The 15,845-nt window shown below is 33.7% G+C and overlaps 1 protein-coding gene and 1 long non-coding RNA gene across 2 annotated transcripts in view; one reads left to right on the top strand and one right to left on the bottom strand.

Moving 5' to 3' along the window:
- The window catches only part of LOC309810847, a 439,519-nt gene that overhangs the window by 51,873 nt on the left and 371,801 nt on the right, over positions 1-15,845 (top strand). The gene's annotated exons all lie outside the window — the stretch shown is intronic.
- Positions 2,862-15,817, bottom strand: AGR3 (anterior gradient 3, protein disulphide isomerase family member; the record flags this gene model as incomplete). Its single annotated transcript, XM_082633137.1, has 7 exons — positions 2,862-3,102; positions 3,857-3,940; positions 4,642-4,705; positions 4,951-5,027; positions 5,562-5,614; positions 11,557-11,620; positions 15,709-15,817. The coding sequence occupies 7 exons, from the start codon at positions 15,815-15,817 to the stop codon at positions 3,053-3,055; spliced, it is 501 nt and encodes a 166-aa protein (XP_082489263.1). The 3' UTR covers positions 2,862-3,052.

Raw genomic sequence — 15,845 nt, 5'->3', positions numbered from 1 at the left:
GGACTCTCAACCACTGCGCCACCAGGGAAGCCCCAGCATTTATTGTTTGTAGATTTTTTGATGATGGCCATTCTGACTGGTGTGAGGTGATACCTCATTGTAGTTTTGATTTGTATTTCTCTAATGATTAGTGATGTTGAGCATCCTTTTGTGTGTTTGTTGGCAATCTGTATATCTTCTCTGGAGAAATGTCTATTTAGATCTTCTGCCCATTTTTGGATTGGGTTGTTTGTTTTTTTTGATATTGAGCTGCCTGAGCTGCCTGTATATTTTGGAGATTAATCCTTTGTCAGTTACTTAGTTTGCGAATATTTACTTCCATTCTCAGGGTTGTCTTTTGGTCTTGTTTATGGTTTACTTTGCTGTGCAAAGGCTTTTAAGTTTCATTAGGTCCCATTTGTTTATTTTTGTTTTTATTTCCATTTCTCTAGGAGGTGGGTCCAAAAGGATCTTGCTATGATTGATGTCATAGAGTGTTCTGCCTATGTTTTCCTCTAAGAGTTTTATGGTGTCCGGCCTTACATTTAGATCTTTAATCCATTTTGAATTTATTTTTGTGTATGGTGTTAGTCAGTGTTCTAATTTCATTCTTTTACATGTAGCTGTCCAGTTTTCTCAGGACCATTTATTGAAAAGACTGTCTTTTCTCCTTTGTATATTCTTGCCTCCCTTATACCATAGGTGTGTGCATTTATCTCTGGGCTTTCTATCCTGTTCCATTGATCTGTATTTCTGCCAGTACCATGTTGTCTTGATTACTGTAGCTTTGTAGTATAGTCTGAAGTCAGGTAGCCTGATTCCTCCAGCTCCATTTTTCTTTCTCAACATTGCTTTGGCTATTAGGGGTCTTTTGTGTTTCCATACAAATTGTGAAATTTTTTGTTCTAGTTCTGTGAAAAATGCTATTGGTAGTTTGATAGGGGTTGCATTGAATCTGTAGATTGCTTTGGGTAGTATAATCATTTTCATAATGTTGATTCTTCCAATCCAAGAACGTGGTATATCTCTCCATCTGTTTGTATCATCTTTAATTTCTTTCATCAGTGTCTTATAGTTTTCTGCATTGAATATGTAACTTTTTAAACTGTTTTATCTCTTTGAAATGCAATTGAAAGTTCCCCAAACTCCTCTGTGAAAACGCCTATACACACAGAATTGTGCATACTGTTTCAGTTAGCTGGTGTAAGTAATTTAATTCTTAATATTGGATGTATTAGAGAAAGAATAAATACTTTTTTGGAGGTTACAAGGCTAAAAGTAATAGAAGTAACGTTATATATACACATGTGGGTTCTATGCCTAGTCCTGCATTTCAAAGCTAAGGGTAACCACAGAAGTAATGGAATCTAAGCCACTAATTTTATAAAGTGAAGAAATTAGATAGAAATATCAACTAAAATATAGAATTTAATTGTTAAAGTAGAGTAGAGAAGGAAACTAAATTGGTTACAAGACTACATTGATTGACATAACTTATCAAATTATATATATATAAACTAGATGTATAGTAAATGTTAGTGTATGTATAATTATATGCATAATTGAATTATATGTAATTTAAATACATATGATAAAAATATAAAGGCACATATATTTTCATGGTAAAGAATAATTTATCATTTAGTAACATTTTTACACTAATTGAAGAAAAACAAGTGAATATTCTATTTTATTAGTTCTTAAATCAGCAACTAAATTGTCAACTAGTTCCTTCTTAGTTCACTGCAATGACCACAGACATTTTCTGCTTCTGCACTATTTATGCAACAGTGAAATCAGTTGTATTAGTCTTCATACATTATATTATTAGAGTATACCAGTACACTTTGGTTTCTTAGAATGCATTAAAAAATTAACTCCAAACTTTGATCTAAAATTTAAAAATAGGATATTTAATATTCTTTTGCAGTGGGGATACATGGATATCTAGTGTTGATGGTCTTGTGAACTGTTTATATCCAAATAGATCAGTTGCTAAAAGTCTGCTTAAAATGAACTGAATAATGATCAGATAAAACTTGGAAGAAACCTTTCTTTCTCTAACTCATGAAACATTGGAATTAATCAGACATCGTTATCATAGATGTTGTATATCTGTCTCATATAAAAGTGTACCTTTATATTTCAAAACTTCAAATTATTTAAATGTAATCAAATCCTATGGATTAGGAAAAATTTTCCCATCTGAAATATTCTCTTGTTTCTGAGAATTATTCCCAGTTGACTATGGGGTTTCCATTAGTAATTAGAATTACTCCAAATGATTAGGGAAATTTTGTTCATAAAAAATTAGGATTTTTGTGTGTGTGTTATTTAAAGGAATAGAAGACATGGATGTGATCCTCCAAAAGATTCCTGTGAAGAATTGAGTTGGTGGTTGAATGTTTAATAATTTCAGAATGGATAGATTCCTCTTCTGCTAGTTAACTGGAGGTATTCTTTAATATTCTGGAGGCAGTTACATTCTTCTTAAAATGATTAAAAGTGTTAAATATCCACCCAGTAATTAAGCAAAACATATTTAAAGTTTTAAAATATATTTTAAATTTATTGTAATTACTTTTTAAGTGTCTGTTTTAAAATAAAAAAAAGAAATAAATGGTTAACTCTAAAAGTTATGCTGCTAAAAGTTAAATAATAAGTGGATAGAGGTGCATCCATTTGCTTTGGCAACACGAAGATTATTTATGACCTAAACTTGCAGGTTCGATTTAATAGAGGGATCAGAATTAAGATTAGCTTACTTGGTGAAATGGATGATAGATGAGGAAATAGAAACAAGCAGTGTAGACACCTCTTATTTAGGTCTTCCTGTCTCCACTATAACTATCAGCAAGCTTTCTTTGCTACCGATGCAGGCAGAAATCAAACCACAATATTGTCATGCTCTGGTTTTGATATTTATTGAAATATCACTTTACCTTCCTAAGAATATTCAAACACATTAAAAATCTAAATGGTAATGTTACAAAATTCATTTAGCCGCCCATTAGTATTAGTCAATTAGCCAGAAGTTTTTCTTCGTGACATTTGACCTCTTAGAGGTAATACATTATAACTCGGATTGAATAAGTTTTAATGCTTTCTTCATGTTTTCTATCACTGTAATAGAAGTAAATATATATTATTCTATTAGTAAATGAGAGTATCAAATTTTTAAATTAACCCCTGAATTTAAAACTGGCCCATTAAAATTAACAGCTATAAAGATTTGGGGATTTATCTGCAACCTTAAAGAATACTATGCTAAAAGTGTATATGTAAATTTAAGGATTAGACCATTCAGAGCTGGTTAATTAACTTAATGTTAAAAAAATTTATCAAAGGAATTTTGAGGGAGTACCTGTTTTGTTAACTTATTATTTTGTAGCAGTATTGCTGGATATGACAGGCATAGCTCTCTTATTAAACATAGTTGATAGTGAATATTGTAAAAATGAAAGTCCCAAGTCAGACTGTATCTCCTTGCTTATAGGCATTAAAGGAAGAGAAAAGATTTAATTATGATCACTTTGAGGAAATCACATATAATCTTTCATACCAGAAGAATGGACTGGCTTTCTTAAGGTTTAATTTTCATGTGTACTCTATTCTTTTTGGTGGTGTTAACATTTAGTGATCACAAGAACTATTAGAGATCCCTGTTGAAAAAAGAGATTCTGAGGTGCCCCAGAAATTCTGATTTTGATGGGAGCTAAGAGTTTGCATTTTAACCACTATCACCACTACCAGCCCCAGGGACTGTGATGTGTGGGTAGGGCTTTTTGTGGGGAAGCACCCATGTAGGGTAACATTGACCCTTCTAACAGTCAAGTGTTGCTAGTATGACTGTCCAAGATAATTTGTGAATACTTACATAGCGGTAAATCCTGAGGTTCATATGTATATAATCTGTTTGAGTATCTTCCAGTTATATCAGCTCTGACTGTTAAAGAAGGATCTGCCAAGAAAAAATAAGTCCCTTACATATTATTTAAAATATTCTGAAAATCATTCTTGCCTCTTACTCTAAAACAAACGTTAAGCAAATTTATAAGCAAAATCACTTTTCATACATGTGAATTCATTATGAGTTAATCTGACTTCTCAGTTTAGTGTGTCACAGGTCTCTGTCAACATATAATAGTTTAGAGAACGATACAGAAACTACATTGGGATATTGATTTCATAGCATCAGTTAATTTAAAAAATTAAAATTTAATATTTATAAGTTGCAAGTTATAGATATAATGAGTTTGATTGTTGACCTAACAAGAACTGTTATTGACTGGGTTACTAATGACTTCCCTTTAAAAGGAATAGTACTTGGGGCTTCCCTGGTGGTGCAGTGGTTGCAAGTCCGCCTGCCAATGCAGGGGACGCGGGTTCGTGCCCCGGTCTGGGAGGATCCCACATGCCGTGGAGTGGCTAGGCCCGTGAGCCATGGCCCGTGAGCCATGGCCGCTCAGCCTGCGTGTCTAGAGCCTGCGCGTCTGGAGCCTGTGCTCCGCAACGGGAGAGGCCACAGCAGTGAGAGGCCCGCGTACCGCAAAAAAAAAAAAAAAAAAAAAAGGAATAGTACTTGAACTAGCATTTAAAAGTAAATAAAAGCAAGAAGGCTACTGATTTTCTAAATCTGATGGAAAGAGATTATACAATTACCCACAAACATGATTCTAGGCACATATTGTCCATCAGGTGATAAATTCTTATCAGTGGTTTCATGCTAGGAAAAAGACGAAAAAAAAAAGAATGTTATTGGATTGGATTGTCTTTAACAGTTGATTTAAAAATATTTTATGTAAACAAGTCTTTCAGTAAGTTGTATATTTTGGCCTCTTACAATTCTATAGAACATTCTATATCCATTAATACTTTATAGCTCTTTTTGTCTTTAAAAAAAGACAAAAAAAGAGATTCAGCTTTTCCACTGAACTGAGATATTAAGAAAACATTGTAGAGGTCATGTACCATGAGATTCAGCATGATGAAATTATTCTGAGCCATTTCTTGTATTTCTTTATTTTGGGCAAACACTTTTTTTAGTGCTGTGGGAGAAAACATAATGTCAGTTAGTTTCAAGGATCAAGACGCCTTCAATATAATGTAGCAAAATTAAGCTAGTATTTTGCATTTGTTTGCATCTGTAACTTGGATGTAAATAGTTCATTGGCCCATTGCCACATCGTCTCTCATTGGAAAGCAATGAGGGACAGAGTCTATCCAAAAAGACATCAAGAGAGAATCACATTGATGAAATCACCAGTTTTATAATGTCATGTAATTCATTGACTCATTGGTTAAAACAGCATCTTCTTTCAGCCAGTTTTCCTACCTTTTTGGGGGGGGACAGGGGAGGAAGAAGGATATAAAATTCTAAAGGACATATAATATAAATATATTCAGTAGATTACTAACAATCATTGCAGTCTTTAAGCACCTTAGTAAAATGGTGGTACTCTAGCAGTTGTCTTTTTTTTTTTTGGAATAGAGTTTCCTGAGTGCCTTCTTAACAATTTGTAACCAGGTCACTTTCCTACTTCATATTGGAGATACAATAAGATCTCAGGAGCAAAAATTACCTTGGCAGTATTGACAGTCCTCCAAGTGATGAATAACCATCAGTGGCTTGTTACTAAACAGAGAGAGTGTGGAATTGAGCCAAGTGATTAATTTGAGTCAAAATGTACAGTGAAATTAGATTTAAGATTCTCATACTTTCTATGAGACATAAAGTAAACATCTCAGCCTGACAAATCACAGCGCTGTAGTCTGTAGTCCTGTTAGTCATAACATGGCCTCAGCACTGAAGCATCAGAGTCACCAGAAATGTAGCTCATTAGAAATGTTAATTCTTAGGCTCCCTCTTGGGCCCACTCAATCAGCATCTGTGGGGTTGAGGTCCAGGAATCCTTAGCTGAACAAGCTTACCAGGCAGTTCTTATGTATACTGTAGTACAGTTAGAAAAATAAAAGTCAATTCTGTCTCCATAGATGAAAGGATATTATGAACAAGGTAGTATTCATTTCCAATGAACATCTGGTATAAAATTTTGGAAGTGTCGAAGTTTTTACTTAGGTTTTTTGTTTGTTTTCAGTTTTTGAAAAAGTCTATTAATATTTGACCATTTTCACAACCTTTTATTCTTGTCACAACTTACAATTACCAACAGTCTCAGGGAGAGTTCCATTCCTATATATTTTTCAGTGTCATTTTGATTTTAACTCTCTGAAGACAAGTTTTGCTGGTAGCTCATTGACTACCCTGCTGTTTAGAATACGAGAAAAATTAGAATGTTAACTACAGTGAGGGACAAAATAATTATGATTCGGGTATATAAGATGTTTTTAAAAATGTTTCTTTAATTTTGCAAGGATGCTAGGTACAAAAAAGATAGACGAATGTGTATGTATCAAGCATAAATCTTTTTAAAAACAACAGACGTAATCATATGAAATACTTGTTACTGAATAATCCTGTTTCTTCAAACTTTAGTCTCAAAAGTGTTAAGTAACACACTTTGAAGTGTAAATAATTTCATTTAATCCTCAAACTTAGAATATAAGTTAATTTTAGGTAAGAATAAATCCTACAACTTATCTCTTAAAATTTATAACATAGAAAGCTAACATTTGCCAACAACTTCACATTTACTGGTGAAAGAGCAGATTAGATATCCAATGAATGAAATATTATTACCTCTTTTTAATTAGTAGAAAACTGAGCCTAAGAATATTCAATGACATTTCTTTAGAGACACATACAGAACTTAGACCTCCTAAGCATCAAGTAGTAATTCTTTTACTAGATAACTTTTTCTCTGATTGCACTTAGGTAGACAGAGGTGTCCTGTGATGCAGAACAATTCAGGGGCATGAGTCATTCTGATTTCCTGAACGGCTACCCTTTCTTCCCAGCACAACAGCTGGAAATAAGGATAGCTCTGTGTAAGGAAAGACATTGATGTAACTCTTGGAAAACTAATTTCTCCATCAGATTTCTGGCCAACTGGAGTCCAAGGAAAAATGTATCAAGACCACAGAATACTCAGTCTTAATAGTTCAACTTTGAATGGGTTGTTCAGACAGTCAACCCAAGACAGTAATCCGTTTTAGGAAAAGCTTCTGTTTCTGGCAGACACTGAATTAGGAACCCCTGAAAAAGGGCTCAGACACTTTTAAAGCAAAGAGGCAGATGATAAGTACTTGAGGTTTTGCAGCCCATGTGGTCTTGTTCACAATTGCTCACCTCTGCTGTTATTGCACGAAAGCAGCCATGGACAATATGCAACAAGGTGAGAGTGGCCACGTTATAGTAAAACTTAATTTATAACACTGGAATTTGAATTTCAACTAACTTCCATGTGTCACAAGATATTATTCTTCTTTTGATTAAAAACATTCTTTTAATGTAAAAATCATCCTTAGCTCACAGACCAAATTATCAATAAAACAGGTGGTCCCTAGTCTTATGGTTACCAGGGGCAAAGGGTGGGGGGAGAGATAGACTGGAAGTTTGGGATTGACATGTACACACTACCATAGATAACCAACAAGGACCTGCTGTATAGCACAGGGAACTCGGCTCAATATTCTGTAATAACCTAAATAGGAAAAGAATTTTAAAAAGAATAAAAAAAAATAAAACATTTTAAATTGGGAAAAAAAATCTTATGAACTAGCACATCAGATTATGAGAATCTCGAGTGAGAGAAAGAGTAAAAATTTTGGGGAGCTGTACTTCTGAGATGCTCTAAAACCAGAGCCTTCCAAGCCTAGCTGCTTATCAGCATCATTTGGTGAATTATCTTTTAAAATTTACATGTTTTTCATTGAAAATAAGTTACAAATTCAGATGGTTTAAAATTCAAAAGTTAAAAAAGTAAAAATTCTTTCTCCCGTCCTGCCTTCAAGAAGTAAGCAATGTTACCATTTTCTAAGTTTGCTTCCAGAGTTTTTCAGGTCATTTAACAAAATACACATGTGCATATGCATATGCTTGTGTATATACTTATGTAAATGTATATGATTATGAATTGTGTATGTTCATGTGCATGTCCATATGTATATATATATATATCCTTTCTTTTTTAAAAATACAAATACTAGAACACTATACACATGTATTTGCATTTGGCTTTTTTAGCATAATGGTATATCTTGGATATTATTCCCTTGTGCTTTTGTATAATATTCCATTATATGGATCATCTTTACTTTATTAGTCTCCTCAAAATAGATATTTAAATTCCTTTCAATCTTTTATGTTTAGATTGTTTTCAGACATTTAAAAAGATGCTTTGGTGAACATGATGTTACTTACATATAATTTTGCACATGGATGGGTATATTTGTAAATAAATTTCCAGAAGTGGAGTTTCTGCGTCAGAGTATGTGCATTTATAATTTTGATGCACTGTATATACTTTCCTTGGAAACTGTACCACTTTATATTCTCTCTGATAATGTGAGAGGTAAGTATTTACTCTCACTAAAACTGGTTATTGAGCTTTTAATTCTTTTATCCAGTAGATGAAAGAGGGAAGTTAATGTGGTTTTACTTTCTTAAAAAAAATAGTCACCATATGATCCAGCAATTCTACTTCTGGGTATATACCCAAAGAAAATGAAATCACTCTTTCACTATCTCAAGGGGATATCTGCATCTCCATGTTCATTGCAGCATTATTTACAATAGCCAGGACATGGAAGCAACCTAAGTGACTTTCAGTACATTTGTGACAACGTGAATGAACCTTGAGCATATTATGTTAAGTAAAATAAGTCAGAGACAAATACTATATGATCTCACTTATATGTAGAATCTGGAATTTTAAAAAAAGTAAAAACCAAACTCAGAGAAACAAAGAGTAGATTGGTGGTTTCCCGGGGTGGGGATTGGGAGGTGGGGAAAATGGGTGAAGGTGCTCAAAGGATACACACTTCCAGTTATAAGATGAGTGAGTTCTGGAAATCTAGTGATAACCAGAGTTAACAATACTGTATGGTATACTTGAAAGCTGATAAGAAAGTACATCTTAAAAGTTCTTACCACACACACACACACACACACACACACACGTTAACTATGTGAGGTGATAATTAACCTTATGTGGTCATCATTTTGCAATATATACATACATCAAATCATCACATTCTACACCTTAAATTTGCACAATGTTTATGTAAATTATATCTCAATAAAGCTGTAAAAAATAATCTTACTCATGTTTAGGTTACTAATTTTTTTATTCTGTGTACTATCTTTCTTATGTTCATTTTTTCAAGGTCATTGACTTGACCTTTTTCTTATTAATTTATATGAGTACTTTGTATATTAGAGAAATTCACTCTTGTAATATGTGCTATAGTTTTTTGTTTGTTTTGTATTTTTTGCCTTTTTCATTTGCTTATGATAAATTTCTGGTTGTGCAGAAATTTTCATAATCAAAAATATTAGTCATTTATTTTAGGATTTTTCTTTTTTCTTTTTTTTTTTCCTTTGGCCATACTCAACTCTAAAGGAGGACTAGGGTGAGGCAAGAGTAGCATCTAGGGCACAAAAATTAAGTGCTTTGTTTTGGCATCCTAGACATCCCTCATGCCTCACCCTAATTGTACCCTACTCCAAGAATTTAAAGAAATAACAGTTTTGTAATAGTGTCTTCTAGTACCTTACTGGTTTCATCCTTATAATTAATCTTTATAATTTATTTTAATGTAAAATGTGAGGTATAGATCCAAATTTTTTTATTTTTCACAAATGGCTATCAAATTCTAACAATTATTTTACATACTCTATCTCTCCTACTCCTGATTCAAAATGCCACTTAATCATGTAAACAATTTCTGTAGTATCCAGTTTTCTGTTCTCTCCATTCTATTCAATCCATTTACCGGTAACATACTGTGTTATTAAAATGTTTCATATTGATTAAGGGCTAGTCCCCACTGATTTCTTCTCCGAATGTTTCTAACTATTTAAGTCTGTCTGTGTTTCCATTTCAATTTTAAAATCACTTAAAATCTTGTACTAATATATTGTGATTGTCTTAACAAATTTTTTAACTGTAGAGAGGATTGACATTTTTATGATGTTGAATCTTCCTATCCAAGAACATGATATCCCTTCACATAGGTTTGTAATTTTTTCCTCACTGGTACATTTAGTTCATACAGATTTTGTACATTTTCTGTTAGGTTTATCCTGGGATATTTCATCTTTTTTATTGCTATTTTATATAAGGTATTTTATAAGTGCCTTTAACTATTTTGATTATATATATATAAATGCTGTCGATTTCTAGGTATTAATCTAGTCTCATCTAATTTAACTGAATCTTCGTAGTTCTGATACTTTGGGCTGATTCTCAAGTTTTTCACAAACACAGTCATCAGCTGCAAATGAAGATTTTTTCACTCTCTCCTTTGTAAGTTTTTCTCATCTAATTGCATTGGTTAGTATCTCCAGAACAATGTCAGTAATTGTGGTGATTAAAGAATCCATCAGTGAGATACTTTGTTTTTCCTCAGTAAGCATGATGTTGACTTTTTTTGCTGGGATGGATAAGTTTTTTAACTTCAAATATGGATTTGGCATTGTATTAAATGCTTTTTTTAGCATTTGTGGAGATAGGAGATACTTGTATGATTTGTGTCCTTATAAATATTAAATTATTTTAATTAATAGATTTCTTAATCTTGAATCTTTTGGCTTTCCCAGACTGAATCTCACTTTATCAGGGTATATTCTTTAGTGTTTTGCTGTCTGCTCTTTGCTAATATGTTGTTTGTTTTTTACATTTCTATTTGGAAATAAGATTATTCTGTCGACTTTTTTTTTTTTTTAATATTTGTCCGGTGTTGAGAGTGTTTTACCCAATTCTTATTAGGAATCTTTTCTTTTTCTTCAAAGAGTTGAATTGAACATTCTTTAGATATTTGATAAATTCTTGGGGTGCTTTTAAAAGTACAAGTTTCTCAGCTCCATCCCCAAAGATTTAGTAGATCTTTAGTAAATCACATCACTCTTGGTCACTGAGCACCTGGCACATAGAAGTGGATACTCAGTAAGTAGTTGACCCTGAATATGGATTTTTAAAAAAGCTCTCTGAGTTGTTCTGATGATCAGACAGCCTTGAGAAGTGCTGCTATAAGTCAGGTTCCTGTTTAAGCTTGTATAATGCCCAGTGAGTGATGCTGTTTTGTTTATACAATTTATATTCAAAAGTTTGCTTGGTGGATGTTAACTAGACTTATTGTGGTAATCATTTTGCATATATACAAATATCCAATCATTAAGTTGTATACCTGAAACTAATATAATGTTAAGTCAGTTATTCCTCAGATAAAAAAGCTAATTGGATAATTAGCTAATTGGATAATTAAGAAATTAATACAAAAGTGTCTAGAGCTGTTGTTTATAAAAAAATTCTAATAGCAACTCTTAGTCCAAACAGCATACAATATCAGAGCAAATTCTTACTGTATCCTCTGAAAAGCTAACATGCTAGTGTTTGGCTGTCCTATGAGGAGGTATCTGTATCATCTGTCAAAGTTAACTGAGACGTGTTTTACCTTTTTTGAATATGAAAGAGACCTTCCTCATAAGTCTGCACCCAAGTGATGTCATCTCCCCATCCTAAACAGAAGAGAGAAATCAATGTGTTAACTCAGGACTACCAAAGAGTTCTGAATTGGGGGTGTGATAAGCAGGTATCTATCTATAGATATTTAAGCTACCAATCAGTTGTCTGACATAAGGTATGGAGGATACATAATTATAACTAGATACAAAGAGGTTGTGTCCTTTCAGGTGATATTACTGAGGTTTTGTGACTATGTTTTAAATCTTAAGGCCCATGGCCTTGAACCCAGTAAGTGTTCAGTAGATGCTATTATGATTAGTGGTGATTGAAAGGACATCTCTGGACCATGCAAGAGCTCTCACTTTCAGAATGTACAGGAGGAAATAACAGTTAATCTTTGCAATCTATTAATCTTTGTTAAGTTAACCTTTGTAAATCTTTGTTAAGTTAATCTTTGTAAATCTATCGGGAATACTTTGGGCTATACTGAACAGTGTCTTTGAATCTTGAGTGCCAAGAGATGTTGACTCCTTCAAAGTCATAACACAGCATTGAAAAAAAGGAATTTCAAATTTTGCTTTGAGTTTTAACAGGGAAAAAAATTCTGGTGTGGGAATTTCATGGTTGAGAGACTCAATAAAACCCTTGTTTTGGAAGCAACCAAAAGAGTGGAGGAGAGGGAAACAGAACACAATGGGTAGAGAGAGAACCCACTAGCTTTTTTTTTGACTCAATTTTATTTATTTATTTATTTATTTATTTTGGTTGTGTCGGGTCTTCGTTGCTGCACATGGGTTTTCTGTAGTTGTGGCGAGCGGGGGCTACTCTTCGTTGCGGTGCTCAGGGTTCTCCTTACGGTGGCCTCTCCTGTTGTGGAGCACAGGCTCCAGGCACACGGGCTTCAGTAGTTGTGGTGCACAGGCTCAGTAGTTGTGGCTCACGGGCTTAGTTGCTCCGCGGCCTGTGGGATCCTCCCGGACCAGGGATCGAACCCGTGTCTCCTGCATTGGCAGGTGGATTATTAACCACTGCGCCACTAGGGAAGTCCCCCCACTAGCCTTTAAAGAAATGATGTGAGTAGTTGGGAATGTGTATTAGAGATTGAAGAATAAGACCATAAAGGAGAAGAATGCACAAAACATCCAGAAATATTTCAAAGTATTTTCAGGAAATGTCTCAGTCTATGGATGAAAAAGGTTGAATTAATTTGAAAATAGAAATAGTTGCAGGCTATTTTGGACCCAGATTTTTTTCATAAGTTTCATATGTTGTCAAACTGGAGTTCCTGGTTTTGATACCATGGCTTAAAGATGTCCAGGACTTATGAAGCAGAATTATGAAGCAGGATAAATATGATCCCATGATTTTTGCCTGTTGGGTTTTGGTTTGTTTGTTTTTTAATAACAGCTTTATTCAAATATAATTCATATGCCAATACAGTTCATCCATTGAAAGTATATACATTTTTTTGTATATTTACATAGTGTGCAACCATCACCACAATCAATTTTAGAAGATTTTCATCACTTCAGAAAGAAACCCTGTACCCTTTAGTTATCACCACGCAATTCTTTCATCTCCTACAACCCTAAGAAATGGCTAATCTACTTCGTCTGCTTTGTCTACTTTGTCTACTTTGTCTCTATAGATTATCTTATTCCAGACATTTCATATAAGTGGAATCATATAAGATGCGATGTATCTTATGACTGGATGCTTTCACTTAATACAGTGTTTTTAAGGTTCATCCATGTTGTGGCATGTATTAGGACTTCATTCTTGGGTTAAATATTATTCCATTTTATGGATATACCACATTTTGTTTATCCATTCATCAGTTGATGGACATTTAGGTTGTTTCTACTTTTTGGATTTTATGAATAATGCTGCTATGAACATTTGAGTGCAAACTTCAGTGTGAACATATGTTTTCATTTTTTGTGGGTATAATCCTTAGAAGTGGAATTGCTGGATCAAATGGTAACTATAACTTTAACTTTCTGACAGTTTTTCCAAGTGAGTGCATTATTTTACCCTCTTACCAGAAGTGTTGTTGGTTTGTTTTTGCCTGACTTTAGAATCCTAACATTGGAAGACATCTTAAGTTAGCTTAGTACCCCAACCTTAGCAGGAATACTTCCTATCTGTAATAACCCTGAAAGACTTTCTTTACAACTTTGCTCAAACACAGGTAGTAAGTTTATGCCACGTTTTGCATTAGATAAAAGTTATTTTGGAAACAGCCAGTGAGACTAGGTTCGTACTTAATTTCCCTATTCTGTTGCAAATATCATTCAATGCCAGAATGTCAGCAGTGGGAAGAATTACTGTTCTCTGCTTCTGTTTAACTTAGTTCCACAAATATTGAAGGAACATCTGCTATATGCCTTGCTCCACTTAGCACTGGGGGTATGAAGGTAAAACAATACAGTCTTATTGTTCTCTGTTCATTATCATAATTCCTAATTCCTAATCCATTACTGGCTATGCTTACTTATCTTCTGAGGTTTTATTCATTCTCCAGTATGTATTTATTGAGTACTTATTGTATACCAGGCACTGGACCAGGTGCTGGATGCAGAGCAGTTTTGGTTTAAAAGGAAGTTAAGATTTGGGGTTCACTTTTTTATTGAACCATTTCTTACCTTTTTCCAATTAATAATCCCTTTTCTCCCTAACACTGTCTCTGTTTAACTGGTGCTGCTCTGCACTCTAAGAGGCTCCATATGCTACTTGGTACACTGTAGTCAAATTTCCCTTTCACCCCTACCTTAAATCCTCATTCTCAGTTGTTTTCTATGTGCCAGTAGAAGATAAAGGCTTAACCAAATGCAAACCAATTCTGAATAATGGAGTTCCCAGCTGCTATCAGTCATCTCCCCTATTGAAATAATTTAACTGAAATAACAGACTCATCACGTTGTTTAAAATTTATTGTACGTATTGAGTATATTTTTCATAAAATTCACCAAATAGTTTTAGTGGACACTTGGAAGTGAATACACAGAATGTTGGTACCTTAATTATAGTTACAACATGCTGCTTAACTCAGCCCTTGAGGGTCTTTAAGGGCAGTGAGTTTGATCTTTGGCATTTTAAGGCTACTGAGTTCATTGTTTTATAACTGTTGTATGTATATATGGAGGTACATGATAAATTACACTTAGGAAAATATTTCCCTCTTTTATTTATTTTGCAAAAACCTACTGATTTTTTTAGACTTATAGTTTCTGTGATTTTAAACTGAAGTAGAATTAATTATCTTGGCTGAACACTGACAGGCAATTGGCTGGCACCCAATACATCTGTTAAGGAATGAATTAACTTGGAAAGAAAGTCAATATTTTAAAATTTGAAATTATGCTCTAGTTGATCTCCATTTGTTTGCTCCAGTCACATTACCATTCCAAGTACTAGTCAAGTGTTTTTTGGTTTGTGTTACTAATTTAGAATAGCTATTTGGAGACAAATGATTTTCTTTCCATTTCTGGTAGCTGGAAATGTAGGAATCAATTCTGAGAATTTTCTTTATGAATTATTTCTTTGCAGATGAAGATATAATTGTTTCTCAGGCCAAAGTAAAACAGTTGTTGCAAAATAGAAATGTTTTCAATGTAGCCAATGACAAATCTAGATTATGTCCTCTAAAAATACTGCAGCTGTTTTCTGGAGTCAGCATAGCAAACACTTGGTTAACCAAAATTCTTGGAGGGTGGAGATAAAGTATAATTTTCTGGGGACCCCAGTGTAAAATCATTCCAAATTATTTTCTTGCCTGAATAAAGAGAGGACAGGGCACTGGAACAGATTTTGAGGGAATCCTGATTGCATTTAGGATATTAATATGACATATCAATCAATAGCATTTTGCAGGACTCTGGTTACCAAAGTTGTAGGCAATGAAACCAGTTCTCCACTATTTCTGTAGAAGATGCAGCAAATTGTTGTTTTTCATTTCATTTGGCTCACTCTTTAAAATTAACTGATCCTCTCTGTTTTTTTTTTTTCCTCCTATTTTGAAGTGATACACAACAAAAAATTTCAGTTGAGTTGGCTTTATAACTAGACTACAGGCAAGAGATGATGAATTTTAAAACAATCCAAATGACTGAGTTCAGAAAATAAAATGAGATTCCAGTACCTCTTGAGAGTGTCTGAGGAGGTCTTTTTCCCTTTTTGATTGCGATGGCAAGGTTAGAAGAAACCGTGATGAGTAAGAGACAGGGGACCAAAGCTGAGTGTAACATCATATCTTCTCAAGAATCCCTCAGAAGCAGC

This window comes from Mesoplodon mirus (assembly GCF_964341445.2).
Source record: "Mesoplodon mirus genome assembly, chromosome: 9".
NCBI lineage: Eukaryota > Metazoa > Chordata > Mammalia > Artiodactyla > Ziphiidae > Mesoplodon > Mesoplodon mirus.
The sequence above is the reverse complement of the archived record's forward strand: the minus strand, read 5'-3'. Positions and strand labels throughout refer to the sequence as shown.